Source organism: Engraulis encrasicolus, chromosome 7 (assembly GCF_034702125.1).
Source record: "Engraulis encrasicolus isolate BLACKSEA-1 chromosome 7, IST_EnEncr_1.0, whole genome shotgun sequence".
NCBI classification, from domain to species: Eukaryota; Metazoa; Chordata; class Actinopteri; order Clupeiformes; family Engraulidae; genus Engraulis; species Engraulis encrasicolus.
In genome coordinates this window covers 2,826,545-2,841,544 of record NC_085863.1, presented here as the reverse complement: position 1 = coordinate 2,841,544, position 15,000 = coordinate 2,826,545, and the positions used below count along the sequence as shown (strand labels likewise).

The 15,000-nt window shown below is 45.3% G+C and overlaps 1 protein-coding gene across 1 annotated transcript in view; it reads right to left on the bottom strand.

Annotated features, from left to right (window-relative positions):
* arhgap31 (Rho GTPase activating protein 31) overlaps positions 1 to 15,000 on the bottom strand; it is a 51,582-nt gene that overhangs the window by 2,691 nt on the left and 33,891 nt on the right. The window contains exons 9-18 of the mRNA XM_063204174.1: positions 12,324 to 12,380; positions 10,511 to 10,773; positions 9,839 to 10,278; positions 9,652 to 9,775; positions 8,808 to 9,276; positions 8,277 to 8,417; positions 6,098 to 6,858; positions 4,922 to 5,468; positions 3,463 to 3,650; positions 1 to 22 (exon numbers count right to left, since the gene is read on the bottom strand). The exon at positions 1 to 22 is cut by the window's left edge and continues 565 nt beyond it. Of these exons, the coding sequence (XP_063060244.1) occupies positions 1 to 22; positions 3,463 to 3,650; positions 4,922 to 5,468; positions 6,098 to 6,858; positions 8,277 to 8,417; positions 8,808 to 9,276; positions 9,652 to 9,775; positions 9,839 to 10,278; positions 10,511 to 10,773; positions 12,324 to 12,380 (3,012 nt within the window). The remainder of the gene's footprint in view (positions 23 to 3,462; positions 3,651 to 4,921; positions 5,469 to 6,097; positions 6,859 to 8,276; positions 8,418 to 8,807; positions 9,277 to 9,651; positions 9,776 to 9,838; positions 10,279 to 10,510; positions 10,774 to 12,323; positions 12,381 to 15,000) is intronic.

The following is a 15,000-nucleotide window of genomic DNA, read 5'->3' as shown; positions in this document are numbered from 1 at the left end:
CCAGGTCTGAGCCAGTGGAGCCCTGCAGGCAGAAGAGGGTACTGCAGCCTGAAAACCTCTACTTCAATCATCACGCACCAACTGTGGCCACTTATACTACTTTAACCAGCATGCAGCAACCATAGCCATGTAATGCCATACAATACAATGCTATGTAACATTAAGTAATGCTATAATGTACTGTAGTTTGGGTGGTATAACTGGATGGTACTGTAATCTAATGTAATGTAATATTATGTAATGCTATGTAATGCAGTGTAATATAGTGTAGTGTAGTGTAGTGTAGTGTAGTGTAGTGTAGTGTAATGCAGTATAGTGTAGTGTAGTGTAATGTAATATTATGTAATGCTATGTAATGCAGTGTAGTGTAGTGTAGTGTAGTGTAATGTAGTGTAGTGTAGTGTAGTGTAGTGTAGTGTAGTGTAATGTAATATCATGTAATGTAATGCAGTTTAGTGTAGTGTAGTGTAGTGTAGTTTAGTGTAATGTAGTGTAGTGTAGTGTAGTGTAATATAGTGTAGTGTAGTGCAGTGTAGTGTAGTGTAATATAGTGTAGTGTAGTGTAGTGTAGTGTAGTGTAGTGTAGTGTAGTGCCATGTAATATAGTGTAATATAGTGTAGTGTAATATAGTGTAGTGTAGTGTAGTGTAGTGTAATATAGTGTAGTGTAGTGTAGTGTAGTGTAGTGTAGTGTAGTGTAGTGTAATATAGTGTAGTGTAGTGTAGTGTAGTGTAGTGTAGTGTAATGTAGTGTAGTGTAGTGTAATATAGTGTAGTGTAGTGTAGTGTAATGTAATGTAGTGTAGTGTAGTGTAGTGTAATATAGTGTAGTGTAGTCTAGTGTAGTGTAGTGTAGTGTAGTGTAGTGTAGTGTAGTGTAGTGTAGTGTAGTGTAGTGTAGTGTAGTGTAGTAGTGTAATAGTGTAGTGTAGTGTGGTGTAGTGTAGTGTAGTGTAGTGTAATTTAGTGTAATGTAATGTAATATAGTGTAGTGTAGTGTAATTTAGTGTAATGTAATGTAATATAGTGTAGTGTAGTGTAATGTAATAGTATAATATAGTGTAGTGTAGTGTAGTGTAGTGTAGTGTAGTGTAGTGTAGTGTAGTGTAGTGTAGTGTAGTAGTGTAATACAGTGTAGTGTAGTGTAGTGTAGTGTAGTGTAGTGTAATATAGTGTAGTGTAGTGTAGTGTAGTGTAGTGTAATATAGTGTAGTGTAATATAGTGTAGTGTAGTGTAGGGTAGTGTAATATAGTGTAGTGTAGTGTAATATAGGGTAGTGTAGTGTAGTGTAATATAGTGTAGTGTAATATAGTGTAGTGTAGTGTAATATAGTGTAGTGTAGTGTAGTGTAGTGTAGTGTAATATAGTGTAGTGTAGTGTAGTGTAATGTAGTGTAGTGTAGTGTAGTGTAGTGTAATATAGTGTAGTGTAGTGTAGTGTAGTGTAGTGTAATATAGTGTAGTGTAGTGTAGTGTAGTGTAGTGTAGTGTAGTGTAGTGTAATGTAATATAGTGTAGTGTAGTGTAGTGTAGTGTAGTGTAGTGTAATGTAGTGTAGTGTAGTGTAATGTAATGTAGTGTAGTGTAGTGTAGTGTAGTGTAGTGTAATGTAATATAATATAGTGTAGTGTAGTGTAATGTAATGTAGTGTAGTGTAGTGTAGTGTAATATAGTGTAGTGTAGTCTAGTGTAGTGTAGTGTAGTGTAATATAGTGTAATGTAATATAGTGTAGTGTAGTGTAATACAATGTAATGTACTTCCGGGCCTGGGGCTGCACTGGGGTTTGGGGGCATTACTGGCGCTACTCTGTCTTGGTTGACCATGTGATGTAATGTAGTGTAATATTATAGAATGCTATGTAATGCAGCATGGTGTAATGTGATGTAATGTAGCGTAGTGTAGTGTAATATAATGTTTTGTAAGTATGGAATAGCGGACGACGAGGTGTCCCGATATCAAGGGAAATAATGGACGAGGCGGAGCGTTCTAAACAGCCCGACGGCGCAGCCGAAGGGCTGTTCGCTTCGCCAAGTCCATTTTCCCTTGATATCGGGACACCTCGAAGGCCGCTATTCCGCTTATCACCAGGTTACCAGCATTTAAGTATTAATTTATTAATATGTTGATCTAAGGCTTCGTGAGAAAGTAGATTAACCACTGCGCTTGGTACGTTGCTATGGGCACCACTTCCTAATCTAGTGAGACGCGCCTCTATCGGAGGCATGTAAGGACACGCGCAGAACGTTGGGGTGACTTGACAACCAAATACGATAGAATTGACGACTGGGTTTTTGACTTGACAACCAGATGCGATAGAATTAGTAACGGGGTCTTGACTAGACAACCAGATGCGATAGAACTAACGACGCGGTCTTGACTGGACAACCAGATGCGATAGAACTAGTAACGGCACTTCGCCAGAAAGTTAGAAAAGAAGCAACTTGGACGCCCGCACGCCCGCATGACATCATAGGTGTCCTGCTACCGGGGAATAAAGGACACCTGCTCAGCCAATCAGAAGACGTTCTGCTCACCGGGTGATAATGTAATATAATGTTGTGTATTTTAGTTACGGGCATGGAGCTGTACTGCAGTGTAATGTAGTGTAGTGTAATATAATGTGATGTAATGTAGCGTAGTGTAGTGTAATATAATGCTGCATATTTTACTTACGGGCATGGAGCTGTACTGCAGTGTAATGTAGCGTAGTGTAGTGTAATATAATGTAGCGTAGTGTAGTGTAATATGATGTTATGTATTTTACTTACGGGCATAGAGTGTAATGTAGTGTAGTGTAATATAATGTTATGTAGTGTAATATAATGTTATGTAGTGTAATATAATGTAGTGTAATATAATGTTATGTGCTGTACTTACGGGCATGGAGCTATACTGCAGTGTAATGTAATGTAGTGTAGTGTAATATAATGTAGCGTAGTGTAGTGTAATATAATGTAGCGTAGTGTAGTGTAATATAATGTAGCATAGTGTAGTGTAATATAATGTTATGTAATGTAGCGTAGTGTAGTGTAATATAATGTAGTGTAGTGTAATATGATGTTATGTATTTTACTTACGGGCATGGAGCCGTACTGCAGTGTAGTGTAATATAATGCTACTTACGGGCATGGAGCTGATGTACTTGCGGGCATGGAGCCGTACTGCAGTGTAGTGTAATATAATGCTACTTACGGGCATGGAGCCGTACTGCAGTGTAGTGTAATATAATGTACTGTAGTGTAGTGTAATATAATGTTATGTAATGTAGTGTAGTGTAATATAATGCTGCATATTTTACTTACGGGCATGGAGCTGTACATGGAGCTGTACTGCAGTGTAATATAATGTTGTGTATTTTAGTTACGGGCATGGAGCTGATGTACTTACGGGCATGGAGCTGTAATGTAGTGTAGTGTAGTGTAATATAATGCTACTTACGGGCGGGGAGCTGATGTACTTACGGGCATGGAGCTGTACTGCAGCTTGGGGGGGATAACTGGCACAGCTCTGGCTTGGCTGGTGCGAATCGTCAACGGCGCCCGGACGGAGGCCACGCCCACAGGGGGAGGGGCAGAGTTACGTCTGGCTGGCGCACGAGGGTTGCCTAGAAACAACTCCAGCTCCTCAGAGAAGTCAGCACTACCGCCTCCTACAGGAACACACACACACACACACACACACACACACACACACACACACAGACAGACACACATACACACACACACACACACACACACACACACACACACACACGCACACAGACACACACACACACACACACACACACACACACACACACACACACACACACACACACACACACACACACACACACACACACACACACACACTGTGGTCAGCACTGCCAGCACCTTCAGAAACACAGTCAGAAACGGAATCCAGACACAAGAAGACTGATAAAGAAGAACAAGCTCAGAGTCACAGAATGTGTGAAAAGGTCACGGTGTTGCAGCACCAACGAGTAACTTCAATTTGCACATTACTATTGTTAGTGTGGTGACATAGCTGGGAAATGAGAGGGAAGGGTAGAACAAACAAACAAACAAACAAACAAAAATGGATGGGTTATATGTGGAGAAGAGGGATGCATAGGTATGTAGAGGAGTGTATATTGGAGTGTATATGAATAGATGTGTGTACATGTATTGTATGTGGATGTCTGAGGATGTTTATGTGTCTATGTGTGAATATGTTGTCTGTATGTATAGCAAATGAGATGTGTACTACACGATCTAACCTGATGGAACTGAACAGTCTGTTGTGAAACCAAATATCCCTATGGGACAAAGGACAATAATCTAATCTTGTCATCCATGCACTTAGTTCTGGATACTGGATCGTAATGTTGGATTATACCGATGGATTATAGTGTTGAATTTTTAGTTTTGGATTATAACGTTGGATTATAATTTTCATTTTAAAAAATTAAAGAGCCGGAGCAAACAATTCCTGTGAGTGTGTGTGTGTGTGTGTGTGTGTGTGTGTGTGTGTGTGTGTGTGTGTGTGTGTGAATAAATAAAGTAAATATCATTGGGAGCCTTTTCGTCTGGAAACGCAGGTGCCACCTTTATCATAGAACATCATGAGCAGAAGGTTCTAGTGCTGTGTAAGAAGGTTCTAGTGCTGGATAAGAAGGTTCTAGTGCTGTATAAGATTCCATTTAAACCACATTTGGATTATGGTATGTGTAAATGTATATCTGCCAATCCAAATAAAGAAGTAAAGTGTGGTCAGTCACCTGTGTTAGTGTACCAAGGGGCACTAGCCAGCTCCCTGTGCCCCATATTATCCCTTTGTGTGGGTGTGTGTGCCTGTGTGTGTGTGTGTGTGTGTGTGTGTGTGTGTGTGTGTGTGTGTGTGTGTGTGTGTGTGTGTGTGTGTGTGTGTGTGTGTTGTCACCTGTGCCAGTGTGCCAAGGTGCGCTGGCCAGCTCCCTGTGTCCCTTGGTGCCTGCGGTATCCGTGGCGACGTGTTGCTGGGCACTGGGCTGGTTGGAGATGTCCCTGATGACCCTGGCGCAAGGGTCAAGGTCAAAGTCACGCTCAAGGTCGAGTGAGCAGGGTCGGTGGCGCGTGGTGGCGGAGGGGGCGGGGCCACAGGATCGGGGGGCGGGTCTCTGCTCGGGGAGGGCGGGGTGCAGCCGTGTGGGGGCGGAGGCTGCGGGGGAGGGGGAGGGGTACAGGGAGGCGTCACATGACGTCTGGCGATGGAACCGGCGCGCCGCCGCGGTGGAGGACGGAACCTTCAGCGCCCACTGCACCACAGGCGCGGCATTCTGGGAAGAAGAGTCCGCCCTGGCCTCCACTGATTGGTGCAGAGAGATGTGCGGGGAGGAGTTTCTCCGGGAGACGGGGTGTGGTGCGTCGGGCCTGCGGAACACTCCTGACGTCTTGGACAGCGGTCCCGTCTTCTCCTGGGCCTGCGCCAACGCCGCGCCAGGTGGTAGCTGGGAGACGGCAGAGGTGGAGAGAGTACACAAAAATTATACTCAAGTAAAAGTATCTTTACTATGTCTAAATCCTACTCAAGTAAAAGTAAAAAGAAGGTCTACTTCACTTGAAATGTAATTTGAGTAAAAGTTACTTTTAATTAGCTTTCCTCTTGAAAATTCAATGTGTCTTCTTGAATATCGTCCTCCATAACCTCTATCTCTTGGTTGGCATCAGCCATCATCCAATACATTGATGCAAGATAGTTGGGACAAGGATAATAGTGGAAATGCTGTGTGCAATCCTGCGTAATCTTTCATTTCCGGCTGATTGTTGCATTATTTTGCATGGCAATTTGTCTCTCAGTCTAAATTGTTACTCAGTACTCAAAATAGACTTATTGTACTTACACAAGTACAAGTATTAACATATTAATTTAAAAAGCGAAGTACTCAAAATTGCCACTCAAGTATAATACTTGAGTAAATGTAATTACTGTATTGTACTGTGCTGTAATTACTGTATACTGTAATTAATGTATTGTAAATCTACAAAATCTACAAATGTATTGTAAATCAACAAAATCTACAAATGTACAAAATCTACAAATGTAATTAGTTACTTTCCACCCCTGGGAGATGGTTACCTGGGAGACGCCCTTCTTCTTGCCCTGATTGGCCAGTCCGCTGAATATCTCCTCCAGAGTGGGCGTGTGCAGGGGGCTCGTCACCCAATGGGAGTGCATCGGGTCATCCCATATCTCCACCTGGTCCAACCCTTTCCCCTTCTCCTTCTCTTTTCCTCCTTTCTGCTTTCGCTCTTTCCCTCTGCGTCGGCTCTTCTGCTGCTCTCTCTCCTCCGCCCTCTGCTCCTCCTCCGCCCTCTGCTCCTCCTCCTCGGTCGGTGGCGTCTCCTTCACCAAATCTCCACCTCCGAGCTCTTTGGTGGCGGCTGCTTGAGGCGTGAGGCTTGAGGAGGCCGTATGATCACTCGAGTCTTTGGCGTGCCCCTCGGCCCCTCGGCCCTCTACTGGCTCCGGTGGTGATGCCCGAGCGCCGGGCTGCTTGGCTGTCAGTGATTGGTTGCTGGTTGGTGATGTCACTGTCTTGGGTGTCAGTGATTGGCTGCTGGTCTCCTCGTGGTCACTAAGGATGTCTGTCTCCCTCAGAGCTCCCAAGCTGGACAGAGGAGGAGGAGCAAACTCAGCCACCAGGGGAGAGGAGGCGGCTTGATGCTCTTTGGCTGCAGCAGCAATCTGGTCTGATTGGTCCGCTCCAACAGAGGGGGCGTGGCCCGGAGGAGAGGAACGAGGAAGGGAGGAGGCTTGAGTTGTCGTCATGGAGACACGAGGAGCGTCCTCATTAGTGTTCTTCAGGATCTGCTGCTCATCGCCTGTTGCCATGGCGCCTGGAGGGAATACAAAAACATCATCAAGGGGTCAGGGGTGCAGATGTGATGTCACTGTGTGATGTCTTTGCAACTGCACTTGTTGTTCTGTATATTTCCTGTGCACTTTGTATTTGCTTGTGATGTTGGCTTGATTATGTCCTCTTTTGAAAGTCGCTTTGGTTATAAAGCGTCTGCCAAATGCAATGTAATGTAATGTAATGTAATTTCAGGGGTGCAGATGTGGAGTCAGGGGAACAGATGTGGAGTCAGATGTGGAGGATGTGGAGTCAGATGTGAAGTCAGGAGTGCAGATGTGGAGGATGTGGAGTCAGGGGAACAGATGTGGAGGTCAGATGTGGAGGATGTGGAGTCAGGGGAACAGATGTGGAGTCAGATGTGGAGGATGTGGAGTCAGATGTGGAGGATGTGGAGTCAGATGTGGAGGATGTGGAGTACAGATGTGGAGGATGTGGAGTACAGATGTGGAGGATGTGGAGTCAGGGGAACAGATGTGGAGGATGTGGAGTCAGATGTGGAGGATGTGGAGTCAGGTGTGGAGTCAGGGGTGCAGATGTGGAGTCAGATGTGAAGTCAGGAGTGCAGATGTGGAGGATGTGGAGTACAGATGTGGAGTCAGATGTAGAGTCAGGGGAACAGATGTGGAGGATGTGGAGTCAGGGGAACAGATGTGGAGTACAGATGTGGAGTCAGATGTAGAGTCAGGGGAACAGATGTGGAGTCAGGGGAACAGATGTGGAGGATGTGGAGTCAGATGTGGAGGAAGTGGAGTACAGGTGTGGAGGATGTGGAGTCAGATGTGGAGGATGTGGAGTCAGATGTGGAGGATGTGGAGTCAGGGGTGCAGATGTGGAGGATGTGGACTCAGATGTGGAGTCAGGGGAACAGATGTGGAGTCAGGGGAACAGATGTGGAGTCAGGGGAACAGATGTGGAGTCAGGGGAACAGATGTGGAGTCAGGGGAACAGATGTGGAGGATGTGCGCTATCTCACATGCACAAATGGAAACCCCCAATACAAACATGATTTGTCTGTTATTTTTTAATTTGATATTCACAGGAAAAGTAAAACATGTATCGGCCTTACAAGTGAGTACTGTTTGTTAACTATTTCCCCCTGCTTTTATAAAAAGTCCATTCTGTCTGCGGCATTTGCAATCAAGGATATAATCACAGCCAATTTCACTAGCAGATACGAAGTGCAGATCATGACATTGATGGGCGGTAAGCGGTTAGGGCGTCAGGCTTCTTACCCAAAGGTTGCCGGTTGGACTCCCGACCCTTGCTTAATCGATATACACGTGTAGAAGGACAGAAAGAGACATTCCTGTTTAGTTTACTCGTTCATGCCCATGCATGTGCACTGACAAGAACCTTCTGTCATCACAGGGAGGTGCATCGCCTTGATGACATGGTTACCTTGCTGTGTCTCTGCTTGGTTTCCTCTCTGGCTGTCTGCAGTGTCCTCGTCCCCTCTGCTCCTCTGGACGTCTCCCTGCTCCTCCTCTCTCCCAGACTCTGCTGCCCTGGTGGGATCTCTGCTGACCCCTGACACTAGTGCTGGGAGATGGGAAAAAAGTATATATCACAATATGGATTACTTTATCACACAACAAGACAACAATAATGTTTGATTAATTACATTATATTAAATTGTATATTAGCTGTAATAATTGATGGATTTATGTTGCTTAACGTGAAAGTGCTCTGCTATACCCTGAACAAAACTATGCATGCCTAACCCAACCTGTCAGTATAGCAATGTTTCTGCTGCTTTACTTTTGCCAAGAATCGCGAAACAAGGAAGGGAAATGCCGACTAAATTGTGCCCAGACCAAAACCATCCCTAAACCTAACCTGTCACAGGGTGTTGTGGAGCACGAGTCAACATGCAAATGCGTAGCGCACAAACACGATAGACGTTTCAAGTCGCCGTGTTATCGTACTTACTTATATGATGCCATGTTATGGTGCCCATGTCTGTGTTGCTGGGCTCAGGTGGCGGGGCTGTGGATGACTGCTTACGGGGCTTCGGCTCTGGCGCCTGTTGAGGCCCAGCGTTTCCCACAGCCTGGACCTCAGGTACATGACCGTGCCCAGGATCGGCTGCCTGGGCCTGGGCTGGAGCGGGTGGTGTGAGGGGTCCTGTTGAGGGGTTAGCATTATCAGCGCTACTGGAGTCTTTGGTGCTGCCGGACTGCTGCAGCTGCGGCGTGTTAGACACCTCATCTGACGTAGACCCACCAGGCTCAGCTGTCACTATGGCAACCGCACCCAGGACCTTCGCCGTGGGGAACGGGATCGGACTGAACTGAGATTGGGGTGGGGGGCGGACGGTCGGGATGGGACTGGATTTGGATTTGGAATGGGATTGGGGAGGAGACGGAGACAGGGTCTTTTGGGTGGGGCTAGATCGAGACTGCGGGGATGGGATGCTTGGTATCGCACCTGATTGAGATTGAGATTGTGATGGGATGTTTGGGATTATGTTGGATTGAGATTGAGATTGAGATTGTGATGTGATGTTTGGGACTGGTATTGGGTTATCCCTGATGGAGGTGTGTGTAGCAGCAGCAGCAGCAGCAGCAGTAGTAGCCCCCACCTCACTCAGCATCTCCTCCAAACCAGCCAGCAGGATGGCAGGTGGCTTCTGGACACCACCACCACCACCACCACCACCACCACTACCACCACCACCACCACCACCACCATCACTACCACCACCACCACCACCACCGCTTCCACCACCACCACCACCACCCTCCAGGGCACTGGCAGAGCCAGAGGGCCCTACCATGGGGGTGACACCCTGGCCAGAGGCCCCTACCACCATGGCAGAGGGGACACCCTGGCCAGAGGCCCCTACCACCATGGCAGAGGGGACACCCTGGCTAGTGGCCCCCACGAAGCCACTGGGGCTGGGTTGGGAGGAGGAGTAAGAGGAGGATGAGGAGGAGGGTGAGGAGGAGGGGGGTGAGGACGGGCTCTGGGCATGGGTCTGAGGAGCACCCTGTGGTCCAGAGGGATCCGGTTCTGTGGCGCCGAGGCCTTTAGCTGCAGGGGCAGCAGCAGCAGCAGCAGCAGCAGCAGCAGGCTTGAGTGCCGGGGTGATAGAGGAGGAGGAGGAGGCTAAGGGGCCACCAGGCCTACAGGGGGTGCTGTTGGCGCTGATGACAGCTGACACCCTGAGAGGCACGGACACGGCGAAGGGCTCGGAGATGTTGAGGGCTTTCCTCTGGTGCCGTGGCGACAGGGACGGGGACTCCAGGGGGAAGAACGACAGATGAGGGGCGGAGCCAACCACTGCCCCTGCCCCTGCCCCTCCTCCGGAGCCGTGGTGGGAGGAGCTTGAGAAGAGCATGCGACGGTTCTTTGGGGACGTTGGCCGGAACGAGCCGGAAGCCTCGTCGCCCTTGAAGACCTGGAGGATAGCCAATCAGAGCCGTTTAGAACACTGGAGGAGACCAGCAATCAGAACAAACCATTTACGTAGAACACGAGGTAGCCAATCAAAGCCGTTTAGAAAACTGAAGACTAAACACACTCTCTCTCTCTCTCTCTCTCTCTCTCACACACACACACACACACACACACACACACACACACACACACACACACACACACACACACACACACACACACGACACACACACCTTGAGCTGCTCTGGCAGTGTCTTCTGTGAGGTGCTGCCTGTGGCCCCCGTGTCTGGGGAGGGCTGGTTGCTAGGCGACGATGCTGTGCCAGACGCGCTCTTCTTGTGCCCTTTCGGACTGAAGCCCCACACTTTAAGGTTCTCATCCGACAGGCTGAAGTCCGCCTCCGAGCCCAGCGTCCGCGATTTCATTGGCAGGCCGTTGCAGGCCCCGTCCATCGACACGCTGTCCCTGTTGTTTCCGGGAGACGACATGTCGCCATCTGCGGGTGAGGAGGAGAACTGCGTCATACTTTCAGTGGAGGACAGTTGGAGGAGAAGAGGTGAGTTATAGATACAGTTTTTCTCGATTGGTTTGGCTAATTTCTCAAAACTGAGATGACATTCTCAAAACAACACGGACAAATCTCCAAACCAACTTAAAATTTCCCACAACAGAATGGCATTTTTCATTGCTTTCATCAAATTTCAAATGCTTTGTACATGTCTCAAATGTTTAGTACATCTCGGCAGATGGCTATATACAAGTACCCTACAGTTGACACATTGAGCATACATTTAGCACATTTTCCAAATAAATTGACCTGTCTTATCTAAACGAATTAGACAATTCTCAGTGTAATGGTTGCCCTCTCCAAAACATGTCAGCATGATTTCATTGTGTGAGTCATCATATGCAAAGTAGTCTACACAATTGTCAAAACAGTCAAGGACATAATATTTTAAGAATTTCTTAACTGTAAACAGTAAATTCATGACAGTGTTCAACAGGCCAGATGGTATTGTAACTTTACTAGTTTGTAGAAAATATTTTTACAACCGTGTATACTACAGTTTCCTCTGTTATTTGGCTAATTTCTTGACAGTTTTTCAAACGGCATTCTGTGGAAGAAATTTAGTTTCGACACACGAGTAAACTGTTTTGGAGTGATATGAGCAAGTGATGAGGATCCATGGCGTTATGCAGAACCATCCAGTTTATTTTGACAGAATGACTAAATGAATGCAAATGAACCAAACCAATTGAGAAGGATATATGCCATTTTTATGGTACTGACTATTTATGTGGGAGAAGGTTTAGTGCTGATGCAATAATGAGCTGTTTTGGGAGGTATATGACATTTTGCTAGTTATCTGAACTGTTGTGCAGAAGTGTAAGAATGTTTAGCCAAGTGACCCAAAATTTATAGAAATGTCATCTCGGTTTCAAGAAATTAGCCAAACCAATCGAGAAAAACTGTAATATAACACGGTGGTTATTTAGAGTAGACAACATAACAATTTGGAGTAGAGTATAATTGACTGATTCCAGGGGAAATTAAGGTGTCAAGTAGCAGCATACATACTACATAAATACAGAAGACATTACACACATCATTACACATACTGTATATTAACCATATATAACTCACTCTTACATACATTCAGCCCAAGGTCTCTCTCTCTCTCTCTATCTCTCTATAACGCTATGATGCCTCATGGTCAGATGATATGAACAAGTGAGAGAGGGAGAGAGGTAGAGAGAGAGAGAGAGGGGGGGGGGAGAGAGGGAGAGAGGTAGAGAGAGAGAGAGAGAGAGAGAGGGGTAGAGAGAGAGAGGGAGAGGTAGATAGAGAGAGAGAGGTAGAGAGGTAGAGAGAGAGAGAGAGAGGGGTAGAGAGAGAGAGGGAGAGGTAGATAGAGAGGGAGAGAGAGAGAGAGAGAGGGAGAGGTAGATAGAGAGGGAGAGAGAGAGGTAGAGAGGGAGAGGTAGAGAGAGGTAGAGAGAGATAAGGAGAGAGGTAGAGAGAGAGAGTTGCAACTCCTGACTGACCTGGAGAGACGGAGCAGATGGAGTCCATACTCTTGGACGGACGAATAGCAGCTTTATCTGGAGAGAACACACACACACACACACACACACACACACACACACACACACACACACACACACACACACACACACACACACACACACACACACACATACACACCTTTTAGACTGGTAGCTGTGCGCGTGCGCATATGTGTGTGCGTGCGTGTATGTTTGTGCGTTTGTGTGTGTGTGCGTATTAGTGTATGTGTGTATAATGTGTGTGTGAGTGTGTGAGTGTAATGGAGGTCAACTAGCAGAGTGTGGCGTGGAATGTTAGTAAACCTCCCTCCCAAAGCCTCATACACTATTGGCAGCGCTGGGCTATCGGACTGGTCTTTTAGTCCAGCAGTATCGTGCTGTGACTCCCATTGGCGTGGTGGGCTATTGGACTGGTCCTTTAGTCCAGCAGTATCGTGCTGTGACTCCCATTGGCGTGGTGGCGAGGGACTGTGTAGTAACACATCAGGGGACCATTCCATCATTGGTGCTGAATTCAGCAGCGCTTACGCGCAAAAATCGAGTTTCAACTAACGGCAGCTTAACCCATTGATGACTAAGGCATGTGCAAAAAGGGGTGCTGAATGCCTGAGCCCTTTTTAAGAAAAGCTGCCCTCAGCCTATAAAAACCTAAATATCTCAGCTTCTGAAGCACATAAAAATACGCACTTAAGTTGCATTTAAACGCTAAGACCCTTATATTTCATTAGAATGTGTTCATTCATCTCAAACAAACAGAGATTTTTAATAAAGTTGTCTCAAATCTCATGAGCCTGAATGTTGCATAATGCAGCTCCAGGCACCAGGGCTTATGTTGTGCAGCACAACATCAGGCATCAATGGGTTAAACTTGAGGCTGACGCCGTTCCACCACTGAAGATCAGCTGCGCTGGCTAGTTTCACTTCAGCCGCGCTCATCAAAGCTGGCGTTGCGCTAGTGCACATTGTACAGGGGAAGTCCATATCAACGATTGTCGAAAATGCGATCGTGTTGTAGACTCGGGCATGCCTTGTCAAATCAAGTCTTTATTGGAGTTACAATGCGAGCATCTGTAGGTGAGCGGTAACGCAACCGCACTCTGGTTGAGAGGCTCGCGTTGAATCCCCACCATGCGCAATGACAGATCATAACTCAATCATCCAAGGGAGAGCCTCGTCCGAACATCGAATGCCATCATTTCAATGCGTAAAAATAAAATGCTTGCATCATCTAAATGTGCTTGAATTTTATCTTTAAGAAGAATTTGTTTTAGGATTAAATAAAGCATAGCCTAGGTAAAACGCTAGGCAGATATCATTTGTTGAATCATTGCAAACTCAAGCGTCGGCGTCTGTAAGGTGGTTGTGAAAAAGTTTGTTTATTGCCTAAGCTGTAAAATGTTAAGGTCTACATTTAACTGTAGGCCTATTGCTTGATAGCAAATGAAGCCAGCCACAAAGCAAAATCAAAGGAGATAATAGGCAAAAGTATGTTATGAAGTTTTAATTTCTATAACATGTGGCCATGCAAGATTTGAACCCGTGCAACCACATATTACGCAGCGCACCTTTCACGTCTTCGTCTCTATGTAAGGAATTGTTGAATAACATTAATATTATCAACGCAATAAAAGTTAAAAAAAATGTGCTGATTATTAGAAATCCCCCTGAAATGAAAGACAATGGTAATTATTGTAGTTTTAGTAGAGTAACTTTATTCCCCAGGGGGAAATTCAGGATTTTCAGTTCAATTCAGTTTTACTGGCATCATCACACCATAGACTATTAACCCTGTGAGACCTGAACCATGAAAGCAATGAGAGAAAATTCTATTTTTTTGGAATTTGCTTCAATATTGGTCCCTTATAAGAAATGTAAAAAAAAAATTCAAAATTTTGTTAAGGTCACTGAGATATTTAATGCATCATATATGATGCATCAGGCTTTAAAGGGAATGAAAATTCCAATTTCATGACCATTGAAAAATGACTTAATGCATTTACAACTTTTTTTAATTTAAAAAAGTTGTCAGACAATTTAATTTGAGGATTATCTTTAAATATTTAGTGAGATCCTGCCATTTTTTAAGCCTATCCTTGTTTTAGCAGGACCATATTTTACATTTCCCACAGCCTGGTTGGGTAATTTTTTAAAATCTATGCAAAATCATAGCTGATCGAATGCTTAACAACCTATTTATGAGTGTAATATAGATCATTATTCATTTTTGATGTGTAATTTGAATATATGGGTCCATTACTACAATTGGACCATTTCTCCATTCACTTCAATGCATTTTTTACGAGATCATAATTTCAACATTTTGCATTACATTTTCAAAATTGCAAGTAAAACCTGTTTCTTAAGGCAATATCTTTGTCTTGAAGTAAAACAACTTGTGTGTTTTGTTAAACGATCGTCGTGGTATGCTTTGTAAGTTCCCCTATGGCGAAATGCATTGATGGCTGACTTCCTGCCACCGCCGGATGGTGCTTATTTGTTTCATCAGTTTTAGCCCGATCTCTCTGCAACATGGTGTAAAAATATAAACTCTTCCTTGATTAATTGCACAAAGCAAGTGTTCAAATTAAAGGATGTAGAGTTATATTTCGGAAATTTGTACACAAACCTTTTGCAATTTGACGATATCTCAGCGTCG